Source organism: Lagopus leucura, unplaced genomic scaffold, assembly GCF_019238085.1.
Source record: "Lagopus leucura isolate 7727_CA_CO unplaced genomic scaffold, USGS_WTPT01 Super-Scaffold_100027, whole genome shotgun sequence".
In the NCBI taxonomy this organism is placed as follows: domain Eukaryota; kingdom Metazoa; phylum Chordata; class Aves; order Galliformes; family Phasianidae; genus Lagopus; species Lagopus leucura.
Window position 1 is genome coordinate 2,029,803 of NW_024962278.1, and position 25,825 is coordinate 2,055,627.

General features: G+C 35.5%; 1 protein-coding gene across 1 annotated transcript in view; it reads right to left on the reverse strand.

Annotated features, from left to right (window-relative positions):
* DOCK2 (dedicator of cytokinesis 2) overlaps positions 1–25,825 on the reverse strand; it is a 155,205-nt gene that overhangs the window by 93,618 nt on the left and 35,762 nt on the right. The window contains exons 22-27 of the mRNA XM_042880726.1: positions 25,353–25,487; positions 23,120–23,228; positions 20,906–20,976; positions 20,325–20,431; positions 8,776–8,918; positions 5,109–5,204 (exon numbers count right to left, since the gene is read on the reverse strand). Coding sequence (XP_042736660.1) covers positions 5,109–5,204; positions 8,776–8,918; positions 20,325–20,431; positions 20,906–20,976; positions 23,120–23,228; positions 25,353–25,487 — 661 coding nt within the window. The remainder of the gene's footprint in view (positions 1–5,108; positions 5,205–8,775; positions 8,919–20,324; positions 20,432–20,905; positions 20,977–23,119; positions 23,229–25,352; positions 25,488–25,825) is intronic.

Below are 25,825 nucleotides of genomic sequence, written 5' to 3' on the forward strand. Positions count from 1 at the left end.
TAAAACACCTAATTCTTCCCAATTGTACCTCTATGCATTTAATATTTGTATTGCTAAATCAAAACATTCTAAGGCTTTGTTTTTTTTTGTTTTAGGAGGGTGAATGACTTTATGAAGGCCTATTAAATGCAATGCAGATTAGTTAATATTAAAAAAAATTGTTCTGCAGAATTTTTCTTAAACTCTGGTTAAACAGTTCAAACGATGCCAGGGTTTTCAACAGTCTTACCTCTAGATCCTCCTTTTTATACCATATATTATTAGTTCTTGTAATATTAGTTAAAAACGTCTATTCTTTTTGTGCACTTGTGTTTCTCCAGTGCTTAGGGTTAACCAGACATTTGTCAGAAAAGACCAAAGATTAAAAAAACCAGTCTTCATTTACAGTGATGCTATGTCACATGGCTTAATCATGAGTATCATGATACTAAAGGACAACAGTTTTAAAAATATGTTAAGGACAATCAGTATGGAGTTGACATAGAATTATTATTACTTTAAAGGCCTTTTGAAGGGAAAGCTGTATGAAATGTTATGAGCAAAGTTATATGCCTTTAGTGAGCCAGAAAAGTTTGTCAGTAATGGTTTGTGGATGTAGTAGGCACCAGAATTCATTAGATAAGAGTATGCAGTTTTATCACACCCATCTACACACACTGCTTATGCTGGCATTCCAACAGCCTTCCTATTTTGCATTACTGTAATTGATATGCTGAAGGATGTATTAGTGTGCAAAGGTTGCTTGTGTATTAAAATGTCATTTTAAGATGAATATCTTTGGAGGACAAAGGTACAATAATAAGCAATACCAATAAAAGCAATACCAGCAAAACCAGTGAGTTTATTCTTGTACTAAGCTGATTTTCAATGACCTGCTATTATGTGAAAGTCATCTTCTTGTCCTTTTTCTTAAGTAAGTACAGCAAGGCTCATTTTAATGTCTGATTTTGTTTTTGCATGTATCCCTTCAATAAAGACAGATCATTGAATTTAAACCGATCACAACATTTTGATTTGCCACATCACACCAATCAATTCCTGGAGTAAGTAAAACTGCACGAGAACACAGATATGCTATTTACTGTAGGAAAGTCCATTCAAAGAAGAAGGGCACTAAATTCTTACATGAAAAAAAAATATGAAATCAAGAGTTCACCTAAAGCACTGTCCTTCATAATGCTGAGTTGGCCCAGAGTTGTCAAGAAAGTTTATTTTAACTTTAACAAAGTACAACATAAGAATGCAGATAAGGTAAGAAACCATGTGCTACGTGAGTCAGCAGCGGCCACCTAAAAAACTTCCTAGCCAAACACATTCTAGAAATGTGCATGGACAGAACTCATCTGGCTTCCAGAAGCCCTGATACTGTGAACAAAAAACCCACAACAATTTAACTTGAAATGAAGTATGCCAGAAATAATTTGTACAAAAGATTAAGCATCATAGTTTCACAATAAAACCAGCTATACCAAAGGCAAGAGGTTATGATAGTGAGTTTTCTCACTATATCGCACAACAGACTTAGCACAGAAAATTTTAGAAACAACGTTGGAGCAAAAAAAAAAACTACTGGTTAAATTAAATAGTAATAGTGAGAAGACATCAGCACAGCAGGATGACAGCATTGGAGAAGCAATGGAAAGGGTAGATAAGTAAATAATAACGGCTAAAAGAATAACGGCTAAAAGAATTTTGTTGACTTAATTCATTGTGTAATGCCTGAAACCATCACCAGAGTAGGAATTACATGTTAAAAATCAGAATAAATAAATTAAAAAAAAAAAAACACCAACCAGAGCTAACTGATAACACTCACATACAAAATACTCAAATACTTTCTCTGAAGACATTTAATTGACAGCTACAATGTGTTATTTATAAAATACTGTACAGCACATAAATTCTAGACCTACTTTAGTTCAAATTGCAGTTTTGGAGTCAACCTAACTTCCCTTAAAAATTCCAAATGTGTGAGAGGAGTAATGACTGCTTTTTGTCATGTACTGTCAGGTCATGCAGGGCTTTTTGTTGTTTCATGTAGCTCTTCTGAAAAAGTCACAATACTTAGTAATTATGCTATTTTAGATTCAGAATATCTTTCTAATGAAATATATCACCAAATGTATGTTTTGTAAATCTTTATGTTCTTTAAATGGGGTGCCATCTGTTGAAATAAAATCTTTTTCTTAAGTTTCAGGAGTTGATAAATAACAAACAATATTTTGATTTCAAAAGAAGAGAACGGTTGTTCTTTGGAAAGAAAATATAAGTGGGAAATGAATAAATGGTTCTTTCACAAAATCACTTTGCAGTTTTTCTAGGTAGAGAAAATGTCTGAATCCGAAAACTGAACAAAAAAGAGGCTTTAGCCAGTTTATTTTAATGTATGTTCTTTTTTTTTTTTCTAAACAATGTCAGTTCCATAAAATGGTTTTTCTGGTCATGATCTCCTGAAAGAGCAGTTTGGGTTATTAAAGCACTGTGGTTTTTTTGTTTGTTTTGTTGTTTGTTTGTTTTAATCCTGGGAATTTCCTTTGAAATGTTGGTTGTTTACATCCAGAAACTTTACTTTTATTTATGTCCACGGTGGAAAAGTAATAAATACAAATCTCTGCCTGATTGGTTTTTTTACAGCAAAGTCTTGATTTGTACAGTATCTTACTAATGTTGTCAGACTCTTCTTGCTAACTATTTAACCCTCTTGACCTTTGTTTAAACTAACAACGAGATGAAGATAAACTTCGGACTACCAACAGTGACCTTTAAAACATCTACCATGCATCTGCAAACAACACAAAAACAATGTTTTTGTTTCCATAAACAAGCTGATACAGAATTAAGCACTTCCCTATTCTACATGCTTCTCTATATTTTGCTTCTTTAATTACATCCGTGGTACTTCATTGCACCACTGTGTCCTGTAAGTAAAAGCCAAGATTCACATCAAGATTCCAGTACAGAATAAAGAGTAAATCTCACAAAATAAACTCGTCTTTCCTTATTACAAGATTAAAAGCACTTCAGTGATAATCACTAAGGAGACTTGTTTCTTTTTCGTATTTTAACTAGTGGAAACAAAGCAAGACACCATTATAGCCTTCAGCTGCCAAAACACCAAAGCAAAGCCTTCAGTGCCATCTAAGTGCCTTCCCTGCAGTAGCTGCAGGGAGCTAAATTACTTACCCATTACCGCCAACTTCTCCTGAGGAGATCATGTCCTTCTTAGTCTGACCTTTTCCAGTAATTACATGAACAAAGTTCACAGCATGTTGTTACCTGCTGTGCACAACGAAGAGCCTTCCCCGTGGTTCAAATGGTGTTGTACCAAGCAAAGATTAAAGCTAGAAGTTCTAAGCCAAAAATCCATAGCTCCCTCTGTTAACAATCTAGAAGGCTACAAAAAAACCTCCTCATCTGACAGAAGGCAAATAAATTTCAGTAGACTTAACAGCTGCAAACATTTACACCTGCAAAGAATTACAGGCCTTGTAAACTGTAAACCTTGTCCAGCTGCAGCTATTCTGTGTCCACCTACACTGACAGAGCACATCATGCTTTTAGCTACTTGAGCTCACCTAAGCATTCTGCAGAAAGCCACACTTCCTAATTTCTGACTAATTCTGAAAAATTGATCATTTAGGCTTTAAAGAAGTTCTGCCCTATCAAGTTTTGCCCGTTAAAGCTAACCTGCAAAGTAAGTAACTGAACTGAAGACAGTATGCAGAACATGAAATGAGCTTGTTTTCACTTGTGCTTCATTTCTGACTGCAGATATTAATTTGTACTTCACAAAAAAAAAGAATAATATATACAAAAGATTATCCAATTATCCCATTATGAGGTCTTGCCTCAGCTCTAAAACACCCTTCATTTTTGCTCTGAGAAACCTCTATAATATGATACACACACACTGTAGGAGGCAATGCAACAACACACACAGGTGATGGTGAGCATTATTACCATTCAGACATCCGCATGCCTAAACAAATTACAGAAGATGACAAAAAAAAACCCTAAAATATGTTAGTTGACTGTAAGCATCTTCTTTCTTAGTGTTTATTAAGTATTATGATATGTTTTGTAGGATTAAAAGTTTTATTTTGCTTCTGCATTTGCTATTCATGGTATGCATGAATACTTCTCAGTGGATTGCTTATGTCATCCATAAAACAGAAAACATTTTCAAACACTAGAAAATTGACAGGTTCATTGTCTTCTCATTCAAAGCCTGCTCCTGTTATGACTACACATAAACATTAGAGAGCTGCAAACACAACAGAATTCTGATGCACAGATAATAAGATTTCTGAAACTTGCAGATGTAACACTTGAGTATTTTAAGCGACCATTGGCAAATATCCCTGAAGAACTCAGCTACTAGGAGGCTGATTACTAGGAGAACATTACACTTCAAATGGCTCAAAAACTGCTATTTTGGTTTTCCAGATCAAGAAAATACAGAAATCTTACAAAGACATGCAACACACCTCTTAAGGCTGAAACAATCAAGTAAACGCTGTTGATGATTTTGCAGAATAATGCAATTCTCTAAGAATAAGATAGAATACATATCTTCTCTTCAGTGCCCAATCTGAAGGACAAGTTCCAGAACACAATGGCTTGCATTCTCAGAAGTAGTCTAAGTCAAGAGAATGAGTTATGTTGCACATACCTAAATCTAAGTAAGCTGTAGAATCTGTCCTTGAATATAACTTCTAAGCCACAGAATACCCGCAAAAAACTCATGCAACTGCTCTGTTTGAGCACATCTCCAGACATTTTTCCTGCGTGCATTAGGTACCAGCAGGAAGAAATGGAGCATCCAATTGAGCTGTTTGCATAGGAAAGCAATTAACTTTAGACATAGAGGTTTTTGGCTTTGATTTCATTTTTGTTTTTTAATGCTCACCTGTCAGTGCTCAACTAAAATTTGGAAGACAGTAAAGTTGAACAGTGGAATCAAAAAGAGAGCAAGGCTTTTAGATCTTTCATTTTAAATCTGAAAAAGTCCACAAGTAAGGTCTCTGCAAACATTGTATTTGCATTTTTACGGGAGAATTATTACATAATCTTCAAAGTATTAAAAGAAACATTGAAATATTACTCACAATTAAGGAATCATCTCGTCTCATTGTAATAACAGTTTTGTTCACTGTGCGTAATAACTGTACCATTATTTCTTGAATATGGTGATAAGTTGATGCCTGAAAACAACAAAAAAGTAGTTTTCCAGTTAAATTCATATCTCTTGTAAAACATGAGATCAATTATTTCCATGTTGACAGTTATCTAACTACACCGTGGAAAGAATAATACTAACTTCTTGTTCCAGTAATGTCAGTGGAATATTTATTTCAAGTGGTGCAATTCAGTTTTAGCCCAAGCCATTACAAACTCTGCTTTGTTTGAAATCATCACTTTCCATCTCTCATCAAGGAACTTGTGTGTTTTCCCAGTGAGTTGTTTATAGCTTAATAGCAAAACCCTGGGAACAGGTGATTGAAATGAACTGTGATACTCTTCACATCTGCCTGTAGCCCTCAGTATTGTTTAGACTTCAAGAACAATCTCAGCTTGCACTCACAAAGTATGTAATTAGTAATGGAAAAAGTTCACTTCACTTTGCGAGGACACAAAAAGAGGTCTCCATTGCCACAGTACAGGTCAATTGGGCTGCTACTACATTAGAGACCCACTACAGGTCAGTACCATGTTTTTCCAACCATTCACCAACTTGAATCAAGTGACAGGTAGCTTTGCCTTCCTATTCAGCCAGGGCAAAAAACCTCACAAACTAAAAACGGTGTTAACCTTCAGATAGTATTCTAAAAACACTACAGCTCAGAGCATGTCATTTGCAAAGAATACTTTCTTTTCACTCAGACAAGATTACCCTGTGCTAACTACAGCACTTAAACAGTTTCTTGGTTAGAACTCTGTTCCTGCAGCTATCAAATGTAGAGATCAAAACTGGCAAGTCAGCTGGAACTGTTACTTACTGTGCTGCAATAAATATTCTATGATTTGGCCTCTTTTGCAATATGTTTTCTTTAGTCATATTATCTTATGATACTTCCATTATTAAAAAAGTGCAGAGTTGTAAAACGTCTCACTTGAATCACAGTCATCCTTTCATGAAAAGAGTACAGCTTTAAATTTAAATACCTTTAGAATGAATTAAGTATTATAATTGCTTGAAGATGTCAAGACAATACAGAGATGCTTGGATGTACTGATGAGCAACCCTTTAAGCAACTCTACAGTTTCTACTGGATCTGCTTTTAAAACTGTTATTATTTCTTCATTTCTACATAGAGTTGTTAAGCATTTTTCTAAAATGCTTTCTTTCATGGAATTCTTGAGGATACTCTCAGACTCATTTCCTGGAGACCTCTGAAGTAATTTCCCAACCCAATTCAGTAGCTTTCATTAAATTACTAGTATATGCCATGGTTCCAAGAACTGTACCAACAGTTTCATCAAATTTCAGTCTTGCTTAATTGCTTAACATGTTTATCCTGTATAAAAATAAGTTCAGTTTAATTTTCCACGTCTCAAGAAAAACATATAAGGTATGTAGAAATTACTAGAAATCATGTGAGATATTTTCCTGCTATATTCATGATGTATCCATGTCTTTTGTCACTGTTTGCTCCTAGCCTCAATTGTAATTTACTTTACTTTTTAGAAGGCACAGTGTTTTTTTTCCTTGAACAATACACACAGTACATTTGTTGAAACATTAACGCTGTACAGAATCACGAGCCCATGTCTAACAGCCTATTATATAGTTCCATCTTAACCACACACTTTAGTACAAACAGAATTTTTTTGTCATTTAAAAAAAAAAAAAAAAAAGGTACTTTTATGTTACTAGATTATTTTTTTGAGAATCTCATGAAGTAGTTACATAAACACTTCAGTCTACGTAAACCAGAGCAGGATATAGAACCAGTTATACTTTTTGTATGGGTTATTAACTGCATATGAAAACTAGAAAACTGGCAGAGCAACATCAAGACAAGAACTGCTTAGAGATATTTTTAATTCAGTTCAGCAGAGTTGAAATCTGGAAGTAAGAAATAACATGTATTTCTAAATGTATTTAGAGTACCCTGAACATACACAAAAGAATAAACAGCCCCAAACCATCAGCTGTCTAGCAGCACTTTGCACACTTTCACACTTCCCTTTGTCACAGGGAATTCACTTGTTTATTCATTTGCTTTTGTTGGTTTTTTTTTTTTGCTTTGATCCAAAGACAAAGGATCTTATAAGCCACGATTGCTTTTTTCCATGTTTTGGTACATGCTGTACCTTAATTGTCAGTAACAGTTCAGACTATTATATAATGGTTTCAAAATTAACCATAACTCCATCATTGAAGGTGAATTCTATTCTGAGTTCACAAGTAGTGCATAACATACCTTTCCTGGGAAAAGGAAAAAACATATGCTCAAGTAATTAAAGGTTATTTTCCACTAAGTCTTTGAATTTTCAGAGACATGTTAGCACATGCATTAAAACAGTCCATCACATTTCTACATCATTCAGGATATCTCAATTCCTACTCTTGGAAATTAAACAATACACAAGCTACACAACTCCTACAGACTGCACTGGACCACATGTATGCATACCAAGCAGCAAGACTTTGATTTCTTCTAATTGTTCTGCATGCAGCGATTCTTGTTCACTCATGGAAACGTGAGCTACAGACCCAAACTTCCAGGAGCAGCTTTTACAATGGGCAATAACCTCAAGGTTGAAAATAGTGTATGCACATGCAGCAAGTATTAATCTATAGCTCATAATATACATTAAAGGATCACCAGGGAGATTTTGCCTGTGCAAACAGACAGGTCTTTTCAGTTATGAACTCACAAAAAAAATGAAGTCACACACCACACTGCAATGATTTCATTATTAGAAAAAGTATGCAATGACACATAGTGAAAGCTGGAATAAAATGAAAACTTGCCTTTATCCAGAGCCTTCAAAGTTTGAAGAAATATAAAGCCCAGAACAAAATAAGCACCTGTTCATGGGAGGAACTACAATTTGGCTAATGCAATTGTGAGCTCTTCTCAGAAAAGCTCAACTGATCGTGAAACTTTATTGAATAACTTTCTACTCATGAAAGGATGAAGGACTGAAAAGGCAACTAGATATTCTCTCAAATAAGGAAAGCAATCACTCAAACCACTATTTTTACAGTGCTCCAAATTACAGGAGCCCAAGTGAAAAATTACAGTCTCAAAACGAAGTATAGTAAAGAGTAATTTTCACACACAGCTGAAAGCAGAAAGCAAAAAGTTGCAGTATTTGTGCACTGAAAAACATTTCTCTTCAGAACAAGATTTTTTATAAAAGGAAACAACATGAAATTTGAAAATTATTCCAAGTACCTACAATAACAGTCCAATTCATTTCAGTAGTTACACCGTGGAACTTTACCAGCCCAAACTAGACAGAAGCTCTGCTAGGACAAAATCAATGCTACCTCTGCTTCTAATCATACTGTGGTGATTTACAGCTGCTGGCTACCTAAGGAATATAAAATTTGGAAAGAAAAGAGACAGCGTAGATTTCAGCATTTCACATTTAATACATCAACTGCTCTAAATTAAGTTGGTGAAAAATAGGAAAATAGTTCAATTTGACACTAGCTTGCATTAAAAATTTAAATTAGATTCATCTGCATCAATAATTTACCACTTGATCAGCTCAGCCTTACTGCAGTTGTGAACCACCTAAATCATCATCAATACTTACAGGGTCTTGACAGCTCAGAACCTCCAGGATGCTATTGAGTAATTCAACACAGTACTTCTTCTCTTGGACCTGCTGATCATCTTTCTGTTCCAGTAATTCCTTCAGTTCTTTAGTAATGACAGGGAGCAGAATGTCCCTGCATTCTGAAAGAAAGAAAAAAAGGGTGTTAAGAGCAAATATAAATCAAACACTGCTTGCAAATAGATCTTCCTCCAAACAGTGAAACAAATACCCTTTAACATCTATAACCAATTGCAATGTGGAACAGTGTCTCAGGGTTACTCTTAAACTTGTGTGATACTTTTCCAAGTTAACAGTATTTCTTATATATAAAAGACCAATTCTTTGAGGAATATAAATTGCTTCAGCTGAATACTGAACACTGCTTAAGTAGTCCCAAACAGCTACTGACAAATGATTCAATTTCTACACAAAGGGACTAGAAATACTCTATTTTTAAGTAGTGACATGATTTTAGTGAATAAAAATAATTTTAAAATTATCATTTCAGAAAATCAGACGCAAAATAACAATTGTTCTGTATGCATCATTTTGAAGCACGACTTCTAAGAACACATACAAAAGCACAGATAGCAAACAGATTCTTATGAAAGGATTTTCATGCCTACAAAGAGCAAGAACTGTGCATACATGTGTTCTTGATTAAATGTAAGGAACATGACAAACTAATTACACTGTAGTTTTACATATATTGAGATAGAGATCCTTATTGAAATGCTAAGGGGAGAAGATGCACAAATTTTAAATAAACTTCAGAGAAGGCACTGAAGGCACTGACTATCAAGGAACAAAAGGTAAAAAAGATTATTTTTTTCAAATGTATTGACATGCTGTGAAGTGATTGAAGTAGCACCTTATTTGTACATTATACAATAAAAGACTACAAGGCGACAGCATGAATAATTCTGAGCAAATACTTCACAAACTTCATGTATCTATGAAAAAAAAGCCCTGAGATAAAAGCAGAGCTAAATGCAGACTGAAATTTTCCACTTCAGAATAAAAGGCATTTCCAGGAAAATATTCAATTAAAAAACATTCTAGTAACTGCTAGACAACTAAAGTTCTTACTCCCATAACTTGATTCAATTCTTATTGCTTAAAACAGTCTACTTGTTGTAAGCATTATGGAAAATATACACCATCACTTGCTTACTATTTTCTATCAAAGCCACATAACTAGAAAATTTCTTGATTTCTACAAGCTAGAACAAAAACATGACTTTCATTCATTTAATGATTATTTTAAAAATCCGTACCCAGATATTCAGTATTGTAATACACTGACAAACACAGCATGAGCCACAGCAGAGGTATATACAGTGAGATTTAGAATCAAGCCAGGGACACAGAGTCCTCATTATAAGAGTGTCAGTAACAAGAAGGGAGGAGGGAAAGGAATTAAAGGATGAGAAAAAATTGGAAGATTATTAATTCTTGTAATTTTGTAGATGAAACAAGAGAGGTTATCATTGGAGATTATTTTTATTTCAATTAACAGCTCCTAGCCATATAGGCCAGCAGGATTTAATTGTGCCTTAGGGGCAGATTCATTTCTTTCCTAAGAAACTATCTCTGCTATTGATAATGGCATGACTTGAATAAAAAGCAATGGATCTCATATTCCTATAACAGTTCTTCCAAGCTACAAGAGACATTTAATTTGGTGAGTACGGTACAAACCCAAAAGTAACACAGCAACACTGTATTTCCTGTTCAGGGAGCAACACAGAGAGAGTTTACGCAAGTTGTGTTTCAGGGGGAAGAGGGGGAGGAGATGTGCAGGCACAAGCTGCCCAGTGAGGCTGTGGATGCCCCACAGCTGGAGGCGTTCAAGGGCAGGTTGGATGGGACCCCTAATTTAGTACTTGATCTACTGGTTGGCAACCCCACCTGTGGCAGGGGGATTGGAATTTGCTGATCCTTGAGGTCCCTTTTCAACACAAGCCATCCTATGATTTTATGATTTCCACCCAACTAAGACAGCCTTTAAAGACAATTCAACACAGATGGGAAGGAGATGGCAGGAAGGATGGCAGTTTTAAGTGCTAGCTGTTTTTCTGCTTGATGAATGAGGTAATGGGATGGACTGCCAGCAAAAAACAGACACACTCTTTCTTAACATTAGAATCTGTGGAAAAAAACAAAAACAAGAACTGCTGAACATTTTACTGCCTTCTATTTTTTAGAAACTAGAATAAAACATGTTGCCTCAAACTGTATCTGAACATGATACATCACCATACAGTGTGAACCTCTTGCATTTATTTCATCAGCATCTCCCAGAAAAATGTTCTACATACAGATTAGCCCCAAATTCCAGCACACTTCTCAGAGAGAAGTTCCCTGATAAGAGCTTAATGAATAAGGTTCATTCAGGTAAAAGATTAAGTATAGCTTCATGTAATTTTGAAACTCCTCTTTCATCATATTCTTCATATTTAATTATTTCTTCTGTGTCAGGTAAGTGAAATCAAATTTCAGGTCATTAATGCAATAATGTCATTAGAAAAGACATTTGGGTCTCCTTCAGCAAAAACCACAGATGTGCTTCATTCCTGACTGCCTCGTATGTGCAGCCAAAATGGTAATAAAAATTTAACACCACTTTTGTCTCCCTTAGGAAACACTACTCTTGATTACCTGGCAAGACTACAGTCCCAGCCATCTGTTAGGATTGTTTCATGCCCACTTACACTGGCATGCCAAATTAGTGAGGACATAGATGTCATCTGAATATAGATTTAGAGCAAAGCCTTAAAAATAAAATCAGTGAACAACATCCTTTCAACAAAGAGAGACTTCTGATGGCAGTCAGTGCACAGTTTTGGTGCCATGCTTCTTCACAAAGCACATCTGTTCACAACTGCGTGCATCTTTCTACTAGCAGTCTTCCCTCTCCATTATTTGACACCTAAATCTTTGTTGGAAGAGGGATGAAGTTAAAATTGTATGTATCTTTTTCATGGGTAAATCCAAATTTCACAGAAGAGCCAAAGAACAGAGAGGTGCTGTAGGGTCACCTACAGACTGACAGCACTGTAAGCTACAAAGCCTTTGTGTGTCTGCAATTCAGTGCTGACACAGGAAGGAGAAACACGGTGGTGGATCTTATGAAATCAGCACACATCACTGTATCATATCAAGCTGGTCGTTCAAAGCAAATGTCAGCAAGAAAGGTTAGATGGCAGAATAGGTACAGTCTTAATGGTCACAGCACACCAGCAACTCCAAGCATAAATACAGTGCAATGCAACCACTTTCCCACTTCAAGGGTATCTTCAGCTTCCTTGCAGGAGCTGAGTAATATCACTTACTGGAATGCAGCCAGAGCAACAACTAACACTACTATTGCTGTAGCCAAAACAACATTCTGAGCTCTCGGTGTCTTTTCCAGTTTGCAGTCACAGCAGTCTGCCAGCCTGACACAAATGCTTGTCAGCATGTCCTCCCTGGCAGATTTAAAAGTTTGCCTTCTGTTTGAACAATGGAATATTTATGAATTCTAACATTTTGTTTTATTGATACACTAAATTTTGCTAAAAAAAAGCAGTAGCTTTGTGCTGACTTCTATTATATATCTTTCTTCTCTCTATTCCACTTAAAGGAGTTAGAAAAAAATCAGTATTTTAAAATGTAAACTTGTAAGTTAACTGTTAAAACTAGTTCACATAGCTAGATTTGGATTTCCCCCCATATGACAAATATTTCGTAATTATATTTTTTATTCTTAAAAAACTATTAAAGGGGTGAAGACTAGGAGAAGGTTACAAGAAACAAATACTTAAGGAAGTATCCAGCACAGTGCATGTTCCTCAATAAACAGAAGAAGTTAAAGGCTTTAATCCTCATGTGTCACCACAAATGCATGAGAACAAATACCTGCAGGTGCACATATGCCTTCCTTGTCCACATCAAGCTACTTCAGGAATAAAACTGGGAAGAAGTGAATGCAGTATTTGAAAAGTGATGCTTTAAGGGTAACATAACACTAAAACTACTACTGAATGCTAACAAAATGAAGAAAGGAGAAAAAAAACACCACAAAAGTATTTCTTAAAAGAACTTTTTTAAAACTAGAGTAATTAACACAAGAATGGATCTACAGGAAATGCTTTGTTTCACTACAGAGCCATTTTTAAGGGGTTTTATGAAAAGTGAATGTTTTGAGGTTTTTCCCCAGTAGCTAAAAATGGGAGAGTGAAGTGCGTTATCAAACTCCTACATTTATGCATTTTAAAATGTTGGAAGTTTGTGCCAAACATTGCAGGAAAACAGCCATAGAAAATGAAAAACAAAAGTTCTGCTTAAGAACTCGTATCAATGGGAATACAAGTTGTTGTGGGAATAGTTACAATTTTTATTCATAACTCAAACTCTGGCAATAATAAAACAGAAAGATGTTTAAATCAAATTACTATTATTCATTCTACTGTTCTTTAATGTGCATTATTTATTAAAGAATAAATCTCAGATCTGACTTAAATCTTTTCTCTTCTAGATCACCAATGCATTTAACACTGATACTTTTCAAGCAGTAAAATGAAAGCACCACCAAAATTTGTAATATTCACATTAATATTAGGAAACCAACCTAGCTGTCGACATATGCACATACACATTTTGTTTAAACAAAGTGTACAGCAGAAGAGTCCTTCCATTAGAAAAACAACTACTATCATTTCAGCATTCCTTCTGGCATTTGGCAGATTAACCACTACAGATAACATATGTCTCTTGCTGCTGCTCTTCCAGAAATCAGCAAGTCGTTTGCATATGCTGAACATGCAGGAGCTGTGTCTACAGCTAGTGATCAGAGGCTCTGGATTTTGGGCTAAGAGACAGAAGCTCTATTCCCAGCCCTGCTGGTGACCATCTGTGTGACCTACTTAGAGTTTATATTCTTTGGAGTAGATCTCATGGTGTTTTGCTACAGAATAAACTCTTAATCAGGACCGGACCTCCAGAGAATACAAAGACAAAAGCAGCAGTGTGAATACAGACACTTTCTATTATTCTTCTAAGCATTCTGTATCGATTTCACACCAATAAAAAAGCAACTCTCCAAGGCTGATTTACAAACTGCAACATAATGTCAGTGAATACTACATGATCAGCTTAGAAAAAAAAACAACTATTTCCAAATATTGTAAGCTCATAAGTACTAACATTATCAAAAAATGCAAGCAATTAGTAAACAACTACATCTAAAAATGGTGACTCTCAAAAACAGAGGCATTGTGAGGGAAGAGAGATTATGGTAACACTCATCCTACCGTGTCCATAGGACAATGTATCCTACCTGACAAAAGCACTCAGTTCTGCGACCAACTAGAGAGAAAGGTTTTGAAAGCCTAGAATTAAATACCAGCACATTCACCTTAATCTCAACACTTCCAACTTCAGGCTCATATGTAATTTAATAGAACCAAATTTCACAGATTATTTTTTTTTTTTTTTAGTTTTTGGAAACACATTTCACTGTTTTCCCAATTCTACTTCCTTAGGAAGCATTATCAATGTCAATGGATAAAGGAAGAGAAATACCAGTATGCGAAATCTAATTAAATTTAAGATCTATAGACAATACCACTGAGAGTAGAAGTAAATGAACTTAACCGGAATTCTAATGAACTACATGGAAAAAGATTAAGTGCTAAAGCCTTGAGGAAAAAAGGATAATCTGAAACATACAAATTAATATACTTCACTGTAATTGGCAATTTAGTTAAGTATATTCCATATTCACAGAAGAACACTACTTCCAGATAAACGTGAACTTTAGTTAATGATATTGTTAATTATCATGCTGGATCCTATTTTGCGATACACTACATATGCTTCTATTCTTGTTAATTACCTTCCACATCATTGCTTCAAGTAATGAATTAGACAGTGCCTACACCCTGCAAACGCTGTGGTAAACATGATTAATTTTAGAATGAATTGTATTTGATGCTGACCACTAAAAGATGGTTTGGGGAGTTTTATTTCTTTTTTAAACCAAGGTAATATACATGGAGATGGATTTGTTGGCTCTCTCTGTGCATTGTACAGAAATATTTTTCATGCCTCTGTAATATCAGTCAGAGATAAATCATTTTGTACTGGACTTTTCACATTTTACTGTGTAGGTAATTAAGCATGCTGGGGAATTTTTCCTTTCTACAACTTGCAGGTTAAGCCCAAACACTGCGAAACCACAGCATACTGCAAGTCTTAAAACATCAGTTACAAATAAAAACATCCTGCAGTTACATCAAGGTCAATTTTCTGCCATTAGAAACTTACAGGCAGATCAGGTGAAAGAAAATCTTTAGAAAGAAAACCACAACATATTTAGGTAATACTATTGAAGCAATACTGACTTTGTTAGCTAACCACAGTCAGAATTTCTCCACATAATGGACTCACAGGAAGTAAAACCTACTTGGGAGAGCCCCTCTTTGGACTGTATCAAGGACAGTGAAAAGGTATGACCCCCCTTCTCCATCAGAGAAAGGAAATGGTGAGGTCTGGATACGTCCAAGTTTCAAACTCTACAAAAATGCCAAAAAGTTTTATTCTCTTACTTAATCAAAGTATTGAAATACAAAATCTTTCAATTAATATTCTTTAGTTAAAGCAAATATTATCTGACTAGCAAGATAATACTAACATAATGCTAAGATAAGAAAGACAACAGTGTACGTGTTAGCTTTCTTTTACAAGGACACCTACCTCATTTCTATGTTTTAGGAAACTTTCTTCAGAATATCATCTTTTATTTTAAACTAATAATTAAAAACATCAGTTGGTATTTCCTGAGGCTCCTCTACAAACAATATAATCTAAGCAGTGTTATATAATAATAAATTGCATATTGGTAACATCATCTTAATGTAGATCTTGCATGTCATAGAATGGTTTGGGGTGGAATACACCTTTAAGATCTTCTAGTTCCAACTCCCTGCTACAGGCAGGGGCACCTGCCTCTAGACCAGGCTGCTCACAGCCCCATCCAGCCTGGCCTGAAATGCCTCCAGGGAGGGGGGCATCCACAGCCTCACTGGGCAACAAGTTCCAGGTGCCTCAGCACCCTCACAGTAAAGAATTTTTTCTAATATCTAGTCTAAGCCATCATAACTATCTAAACAAGCTATTAGTTGTACATACTCAAAATACACAGGCTTTACTCTCAATTATTGGAACAAGTTTGAATCAGTGACTTACTCTGCAGATATGCAAGATTTTAATAACCAGTGTAAAGATGCTAGGCTAGCAAACAGCTAAAATAAGTACTATATGTTACCTTTATGGTCTTAGCTGACTAGTTTTCCTGTTAAGTGTTTTATATTAGCAAAAATTGCACATTGAGATTTTGTACATTAAATTTATAACTAGAATTCAGTGACTCCAGTAACTACTCATCTAGGAAAAAAAAAAAAATGTACCAATCATCTGATCAGCAGTATCAGCAGTACAACACAGCACCATTTGTCATTTTTTATAAAAGTTCCTCAGTATTAGAAATCTTTTTAGCAAAACTTCCTACTCACTATTACTCTGTAAACTTCAAAATAGAAAATACATGCCCTTTTAACAATTTGCAACATAATCTGAAGTCGACATTTTGTATCACATCCCAGCAATGTATTTCAAGACTTCAGACAATCAGCATTTAAAAATCAGGCAGCAAACTTTTACTATTATTTATCTGCAAGCAGTAAGATCTTTACCAAGAATTAGGCATTAACAAACTGTAGCTAAAGCAAAGGATTGTTAAACCTATGAAAGAAATCCCACCCTAAACACACAGTAATTGTAACTTGCTTTGAATCTCACTAATGGTTGAAGAAAGACAACCTTAACAACTGGGAAAACACTGGCTTTGCTTCTGAAAACGTGGCAGCAGATTATCAAGAAAAAGTGCAAAAACAGCCAAGCATCAAATTCAGTTGCTTCCTTATTACATGGTAAGTAAACCTGTGCCTCCTGCTTTGAGGACCTTGCAGAATGGAAGGTTCATCTCATTTGGAGCTGGCTGTAAGAAAACTACAAACAGGGTTTGGGAAAGGAATAAGAGCAAAAACTGAGGGGAGAGGAGGTGTTGGTTTTGAGTAGATGAAGAGCTAAGTCAAACATTCCAGTTCTGACTGCTGCTAAAGAGCTCTTGGAAATTACAATCCTTTATTACCTGTTCAAAATCAGCTGAATTGAACATACAGCTGAATTACATACAGCTTCTTTATAGACTGTTGCAGAGTGCTTGAATATGCATGAATATGTATGACAATACTAGTTAATCATGTGCAAAAACAAATGGTGCCGCCCAAAGTATGTACTTCAAAACAAAAATTTCCTGGTATGATGTTTATGTTTAAAGTCAGCCTAAGTTATGAGTCTTAAATATTCCTATCACAGTGATTTTGAAATTTCTAATATAAAGAAAAACACAAATATTCATTTGCAACAAGGCATTAGCACTGCTTCATTATCATCTGTATGAGCCCTTTTAAAGTGACCTGATTTTCAGCTAATGTGATGACATCACATTGGGGACTGTTGCCAAACATCTTCTACAGACCTTAAGCTGAATTCCAAAGCTATGCTTAGAATGAGATGATGTTCATATAGCTATCAAATAGATACATCCAACATAGGTAAAGTAAATACAGGACATTTTTAATTTAACTTGGATAAAACAAGAAGGAAAAAAGAGCTGCCAATCTCTGTTCCTTTTATATATAAGCAATTACTTAAATAAGTAATAAATAATTCCACAGTGGTTGCTTGAGACAGAATAAATTCAGAAATGACCTATTAGAATATCACCTAGGGTGAAGGACTCCCACTGAATTAAAAAAGCTCAAGGTTTGCAGAATGGTTGGATTCCCCAGAGAAACACATTTCCCAGATGTTAACATATTTTTCAGTATAAAGCTGAGAAAAAAAAAACATACTTCTACACATTCAGATAAAAGTTACAGGTTCTTTTACAATACTGTACCACTTCAGAACCAAATAAGACATTTAAGAAAAAAGGGCAAGTGTATCTTTGGACAAACTGCAGATTTGGAGGGAGAAAAAACAAGCAGCATGCAGCCTGATGACAAAAGCATAACATAAACAAAGCAAGCAGCTGTAAGAATTGCCAGGGATGACTGAATCACCAAAGACTCATCTAGAAGAACCATAAATTGTCAATTGCACTGATTAAGGGGGACATCTGGTTTTGTCTAGCCAAAATTCTATTTTTGTTCCTAATTCTTCCCCCCCCCCCCCCCCATATCCCATACATTCCATTCCCCTTTTTCTCTCCTGCAGATGACCATTTAGTTATGCACTTGATGCAACAGTTTATTTCTAGTTTAAATTCAATTTTAGCAAATCAAGTCAGAAAATATATCTCTATATATCTGCAACTCAGTGGATCCTAAACTCAAGGCCCGCTGGCACCAGACTGTTAGCTTAAAACAAAATATTTCTATATCCCTTTGAAAAACACTCACTTTGTGAGGTTAAACCTAAGGCAAAACTTTGGTTAATAACCAGCTTTGAAAGCATTAAACATTGAGCATTTATGAAGGAAAAGATAAATCATACTTAAATGGCAGCTGCAACCTTAGGCAATACCGTGCCTGTGTCACACTCCTGCCTAATGGGAGGAGGCTCACAAGCAGGATGATGCTCCTCTGACAATTAGCACCAGCTTACAGAATGCTCCCAATTTCACATAGCACTTCAAATATTCTATATTTCAAGTGCTACACAGATGTGTTAAGATTACCACATACATTCAAGACCACTTTTGTGGTCTCCATATGCATGCTTACGCTTCTGTCACAAACATTCCAAGCTATAAATTTGCTCAAAATAATTGTTCTGTTTTGAGAACCAGACACTGCCTTCAGATCCATAATACCTGCACACTCTGTGAGCAATTCTTTGTGATAATGATGTTCTCGACACTGGATTAGAATCCAAGTGCTAGTTCTTTAACAATTGTGTACAAAAATCTATTACAAAAAAATTACCACATTGCTTCATCTCCAAAATAAATGCTTCTATGTATGATCTTATCGTGTTGTAAATGCACTCGTGACAGCATATACCCCTGGGGTAAATTAAATATCTCCCATATAACATAAGTAACAAAAAGACACAGATAACTCTTCATCCTGCAGCAATTTGTGGAAACACATTCACTTACAGAGACTACACGAGGAAGAGAACAGCTCTTCTGTCAATTTCATCTGTCTCCAAGTACTGCAAAGGGAATCTAAACCCTCCAGTTTGAATCCAGGTATCCAACTCCAATATTTGCTATTACTTGCTGTGAACATCCCTCTTGCTGGTAAATTTTGTTTTTCAGTAATTAACTGAAATCACATATTTCTAACAACTGCAAGATCATAGTTGTTCACATTTGTCAGTAAAGATGTTGACCTAAATAACCAAATTAAGAAGCAAAGTTCCAATCTTCAGGAAGAGGAGAAGAGTTAACAGCATACAAGTCACAGCATTTTTACTGTATCCTTCTCTGTAACTATACAGCAGTACTACCTGCTACCACTGTTGCAACTGTTTCCAGAATTGCTATCCGTGAACTGTTGCTAAGCTACACCGTAGCACACTTAAAATTTTTCTTTACCTAGGTAGAAGTCCCATGTATCATCAGTTGTCTGCACAGGGTTTCACTTCATGTTTCTACCTCACTAGAATGCTTACAGTGGGGTTCAAAGAATATACATATATATACCATTATATTAGAGGAAAGATATGAAATTATTTCTGTGAGTTCCATGTTCCTTCTTCTTTGGCAGTACAGATGCTTTGCACAATTGCCATTAGATAAAGAGCTGGAAACCCTCTCCGTAGGTCAGGCTTCTGGAACTCACACTCCCGTAGTATTAGAGAATAGGTTTATTATTCTTATCATTTGAAGTACTCAGAAAAACAGTTAAGAAAATTTAAGAAAGGAACAATAAGCCCCTGGTTACTTCCTAGAACACAGTATTTCTTCAGAAGCTTAGTAAACAAACGTTGACTTTACAGTTAATCTTGGTCAGTTCAAGAGAGCTGAGGAGCCATCATGGAGCAGAAGTCCCCAGGCATGCTCAAACTGAACTTAAAAACCACAGCCAGGAATTTATTTTTCACATTGATGGAAAGGTTTTTATGAATGGGAAAAGTGTCAGCTTTGAAAAGGCACATTAATGGGGACATTATTGTGTTGTGATGTTTCTGCTTGAGTTTACAAATATTTATGTGTGACAGCTGAAGTACAGTTACCTAAACAAGTTGTTTGAAGATACACAGAAAACACTAAACCAGATTTTCTCCCACAAAGCCAGCAGCTCACTCTAACTACTGGTCACAGCTAGGACTTAAGAGGACCTAGCAGTTTCTTTTTGGGGATCTGAAGATTCTGATGGCCAATCATGGGGACTGTTAGTTCTACTGAATTTCAAACATGAGTTACACAAAACAGAAGTCAACATTTTCACTCTCATTTATTTTAAGCCCTAAAGGCATTCAGTACTTACCTTGCTTTTTAAAAAGGTTGCTGCGCACGATTTCCCTCATGGACTGCACCTTCTGCTTCTGGAGCTTCACCGGAGGAATACAAGTGTAAAATTCATATAGCAGTTGGCTGCATGGAAAGGATAAGTGCCATAAACACACATGCCACAGTTTAATAAAAAAAATAGCAAGAGCAAAATGCTATATGGTTCTAAACATTTACTTCTTTTTAAGATTTTGACTTATTTCTCACGTCACAATCACTTGGAGCAGTGTGAAGTTAGATTATTTTTTTCTCCCAATGCAATAAAGATGTTTTTTAATGTAATGGAGGCAATTCATCTTTGACAAATAAAGGTAATCATTTCAAGCTGCTAAAATGAGATTTGGTTCTCTTGAATAGAATTTATTCAAGGAGAAAAAAAACAACAAAACTGATAAGTTATTCCACTTGGACATTTCATTGAGTTACTTAAGAACTGGACCTCAGTAAATAAAAAATCAATTCATAGTAATTTATTCCAGGTAGGAATTAGTGTTACAATGTATACCACGTTACACATGACCATGTGATACATTCAGGAAAGGTTCAAAATCAGCTCACCTCAGTAACTTGGCATCAAACACCATTTCAACGTCATGAAGGACTGATGGGATGTATTTTAAGGCAGCAACCTGAACCAGAACACAGATTGTGTTAATTCTGTAGGTTTATCTGCGCGTAGAGCAAACACAGTGCGAAGCACTGAATAAAAGCACTGAAACAGAAGCACATAAAACAAAGTGACAAATTTGGATTTCTTCTGTCAGGCTGAAATTTTGCATGACATCTTAATACAATGTCTCATGAAGTGATTTTTAGTTTTATTTTTATTTTTTGAAACAAAGATTCAATCATAATGCAATAGTTGGTTGACAAGAGAAACAGCGCCAAGAGACAGTCCTTTCTCTGAAACAAATCAGCTGTTTTCTGTCCCTGCTTCAGCTGAAAACTGAATTTCTACCTGCCATGTGCATTTGTGACTATCAAAATTAAGACCACAGTATGAATTTTTTGCTTACTGGGTAAAAGCTACAGCTAATCTGTGCTGCCATTATGAACTGCTTGCAGCCTGGTCTAGCATTAAATGTGGAGCTTGGTGGCCCTCCTGAGGCAAGGGGCTTGGAGCTTGATCATCCTTGAGGTGCCTTCCAATCCAACTTATTCTATGATTCTATGAACTTAGCATTTAAGAAAATGCCTACAAATAATAAATCACATCTGCATGCTGATATAAAGTGAAGAAAATTAAGTGTATTAAGCTTTCATTCAATTAATCTTTGCCTGGTTCAGAGTAAAAGAATTATAAAACTAATAGCAGCTTCAGTTCATTACACAACTCAAAGGTGTAACTTACAGCTAACATTCTGCTGGGAACTAACTTACTGAACAGTTTGTTTCTGATATAGCTTTAATTTTTTATAACAGGCCAGTTCCACCTTTGGTACATCATGGTTTGTTAAATGAAGTAGGAACAAATTCCAAAAATGTGGATTATGTGAAGGTTTACTGTCTTTCCTTCTAGGTAATATGGTGTACCCTAAAAGACAGATTGAACACATTATCTAGGAAATGCACACTGAAATTTCATGTTTTACTTTTACTGAGAACAGTGGAGTTTCCTGCCTGCCTTGCCAATAGACACAACTCTTGCTTTGGGTCATTTGTTTATACCTAACGTAAGAAGTAAATAAGAAGGCACTTTCAGCTTTACAAAACCCAGATAAATTTCAAAAATGCCAAACAGGAGGGCTTCCATTACCTCCTGAAGTCCACACATACCTGAACTACAACCATTTACAAGCTGAATTAACAACAAAAAAAGTTTTTAAATAATGAACTACTACCATGCATCAAAGGTGGTCTCAAAACACTGTAAACAAGGAACAAATGGAACACAAATCTTGACTATTTAAGTCTCTTAAACTCAGTGTAAAGCAATTCAAATACAATCAAAGTAGTATTTATGCTTAGTTCTTTAGCAGGCACGTATAATTCCAGGCAAAGTATCAGAGAATACAACTCTCCAAAAAGTCAACCACCTGGAACATTTATTCAGAGCAGAAAAAAATCCACTGCCTTCTACTTCCTAGTAGGTCTCAAAGCAAAAGGAATCAAATCATAAATTCAGGAAAATTCAAGCCCAATACAACCTCCTTGTAGCAAAGAATGTATGAAGCACCAATATTGGAGTTATCCAGTAAGATTTGCTTCCAACTTGAAGTGCACAGCTCTGACTACTTCCTATTTGAATGCATGACTACCTATCAACTATTTGATAATTAATGGCCTTAGTAGCTCCTTCTCTTCCTGTTTCCTTAAAGCACCTGATCCAAAAAGTGAGAATAAATAGAACTGACACGATCCTATTTTCAGATGCTTAAATCTCATATCTTCAAAATGCCAATACTTTACTTCTCAATCTTTCCTCCTCAAACTACAATGGAAGAAATTCCTGTTTAGCACTACCTGAAGAAACTCTCAGTAGAGGCCACACCTTCCTGGATTCCTCAAGAAATTCTAACATCCACATGTTCATTTTTTCACTCCAGGACTGTGTGCTAAAAATGATGTAAATGTATCTTCTTTTGGCTTTTTCTGCATCAACTTTATTAAGAAATTTTCAGTAAAGGACAGTTACAGAAGAGAAACAGACCATAAATTTACCTAACAGTGTCTCACCCTCAATTTTGATAAACAAACAACGAACAAAATACTGTAAAATCATACTACAAAAGTCATAAACAGACTTAATTTGTGCCAAGCACACACACCAACCTGCAACAAAATGGTAGTTTTATGTTGGCTTTTCATCAGGTTATTGATGGATTCAAACAGCCTCCTCATAGATTCTTCAAATTCTGTTTGTTCTTTGCCTTCATATAATCTGTTGGGACAGGCACTAGGTTATCATTTCAGAATTAGAAATAAAAACATAGCTCCAAATGTGCCAGGTTCAATATTAACTTAAAAGTACTTTTTAGAAGTCAGTATAATATTACATATATTGGTATTTCAGCCACGGGTTTTAACTGTTATCCACTGTATTGAGAAGGTGTTCTTCAGCTTGAATACGACATAATTAAATTTTCGAAAAGTTGTGGGTTTTTTTTTTTTTTTTTGTTTTGTTTTTTTTTCAAAAAAGGCTGTAAAGAGAGAAACCTGTCAGATTTGAAGTCACTAGAAAAGGTAAAAAGAGTTCATTTCACTTACCAAGAGAAAAATCTATATTAGCTCTATTAATTCAAAATATTTGCTTCTGAGATGTCTTCTCTCAGTCTGACAATTAATCACTTCAATTCTAAATACTAACTCTTTTCCTGGGAAGAAATTACATTAATCCATTTCTTCCAGATTTCCTCCATTTCCTTGCACTAGTCAGTCACTCTTGACTGAGAAGCTCAATGGTAACAGCTAGAAATGGCTATACAGCATCAAATGAGAGTGTTTACTGTTTTCCTGGTTTAGTCGACAGCTAAAGCTAAACAAGAGCATTTACTGTGTATAATAATAATTGTCGGACTGAACCTGGAGTTTCAGACCTTCAGTTAAGGTAGTTACAAGGCAAACTAGAAGCTGTAAATACATACAGCTGATCAATGGAATAGGCACCATATTGCAGTAACCTGGTTAACCAGGGACTGTTCAATGTGCACATTTATGCTGCTTGCTAATATGACAAATTAAGACAGAGAGTAAAGCTTTCCAAGCAAAAACAAACATACAAACAACTCTGGCTTCTGTCCTTCAGCCTTGCAACAATTGTCCCATTATCCCCTACAGAATGCTTCCTCCTGCAAGGCTCTCAATACCTGTTTTTGCTAGGACATCTATTAAAAAAAAAATAATAATAAATTAAAGTTTTGGAACTACTTTTAAACTTCTATTCTCAGGATCACTGTTCATTTTATTTATACAGCTTCTCATCTTGTTTGCGTGGATCCATTTAGAAACAGAAAGTTCTTATGGTCAAGAATATTTCTGAGGGAATATGTACCTGCAGCCCATGTCTTTTAAATCCACTATTTTGGCCAAAATTTCAGTCTATCACACAACACAATTAATTTCACAAGACACCAAACTTACATGGATTTTTTGAAAAATGAGCAGTAGAATAACAGAAAAGCAGTATTAGAGCTCCCATTGACCAAAAGGTAGATAAGAATGGCACAGATCTGTTCTGTTGGCTGCCAATCACGAGCATAAAACCAACAGCTGGGTTACCCACAAACCTGAGTTTGCCATTACAAATCTTCTGGCATTGCATACCTTTGGCACATGTCAGGGGAGCAACAGAACAAGTTCTATGGGGAAAGCAGCTGAACATAAGTGGAAAGAGCAGAAATGAAGAGAGAAAAGATGTAGAAGGGATCTGCAGGATACAGATAGAGATTACAGACTGTAAGGGCTAGTGGAGGAAGTGGAGTTTATCAATACTGTGGTGTAAGTTTTCCGCTTCCACTCCCTTTATTCTTCTCTGCTCCCTTTTTCCCATGCCTAAATACAACTCATAAACAATATGCTTCATCTGTTTGCCTGAGTCTTTCCTATAAATTTCAAATCGACTGCAAACTACGTTCAGTTGTACAATAATTACTGAAAATTACCTTGTTCTCTGCATAGCCTGAGCTGCTGAACACAGTTATATCTCAAGAATAAACATCCAGCTTTAAGTTATCTGTCACAACGTTTGGCCATCCGTTGGTGCTAGGCCAACCCACCTGATACTACAAATAATCAGCCATTCAAACTGGCCATTACTACATGCATCTCTGGGACTTACACTGCAAATCAGACAGCAATTATTTGAGGTTTGCCACTCCAAAAAAAAAAAAGGTTATTTCATCAAAGCCTGTATCTCAGACCTGTTGCAGCATCAGAAAGTTTTTGTGGTTTACTTGCAAAAAATGAAAACTGTAGTTCTATTTTCCAGTCAACTTTTTCTGATTCATAAGTCTATTATTCTGTGATATTGCACTGATAGTTACATGGCAGTAGCTTGGGTACTTACTGTGAAAATAATGTTCTGGATCTAACAATGAATTTGAAAACATATTCTAGTGCCTTCAGAGTTCTTAAGATAGGTTCACATTGCTCTCCACGGCTAGAAATATCCAAGTAAGTCTTCAGAACACTCATCAGTTTCCTGTAGTTAACAAAAACTTTTTAAAATAACCTCTTTTGACAACTCTGTGAATATTTATGCTTAATCTAGCACACACATAACATTTATTTTTATGTTTATGTCACATAAATTATATCAGTACAGAAGAAATAAGGAGGAAATTCTTAACTGCACAAACACCGAAATCTCATCCCAGCAGCATAAGTTCAAACAATCCTGGAAGCATCTTTAAAAATGCTTTAAATGATGTAATCTTCATTCTAATGTGGCAATAAGAAGGGCTGAAGCCATAATTGATGTTCTGTTGGTTTAATTTTCCCCATAGATCAATAAAGGGATGGGAACATACTATTCCCTAC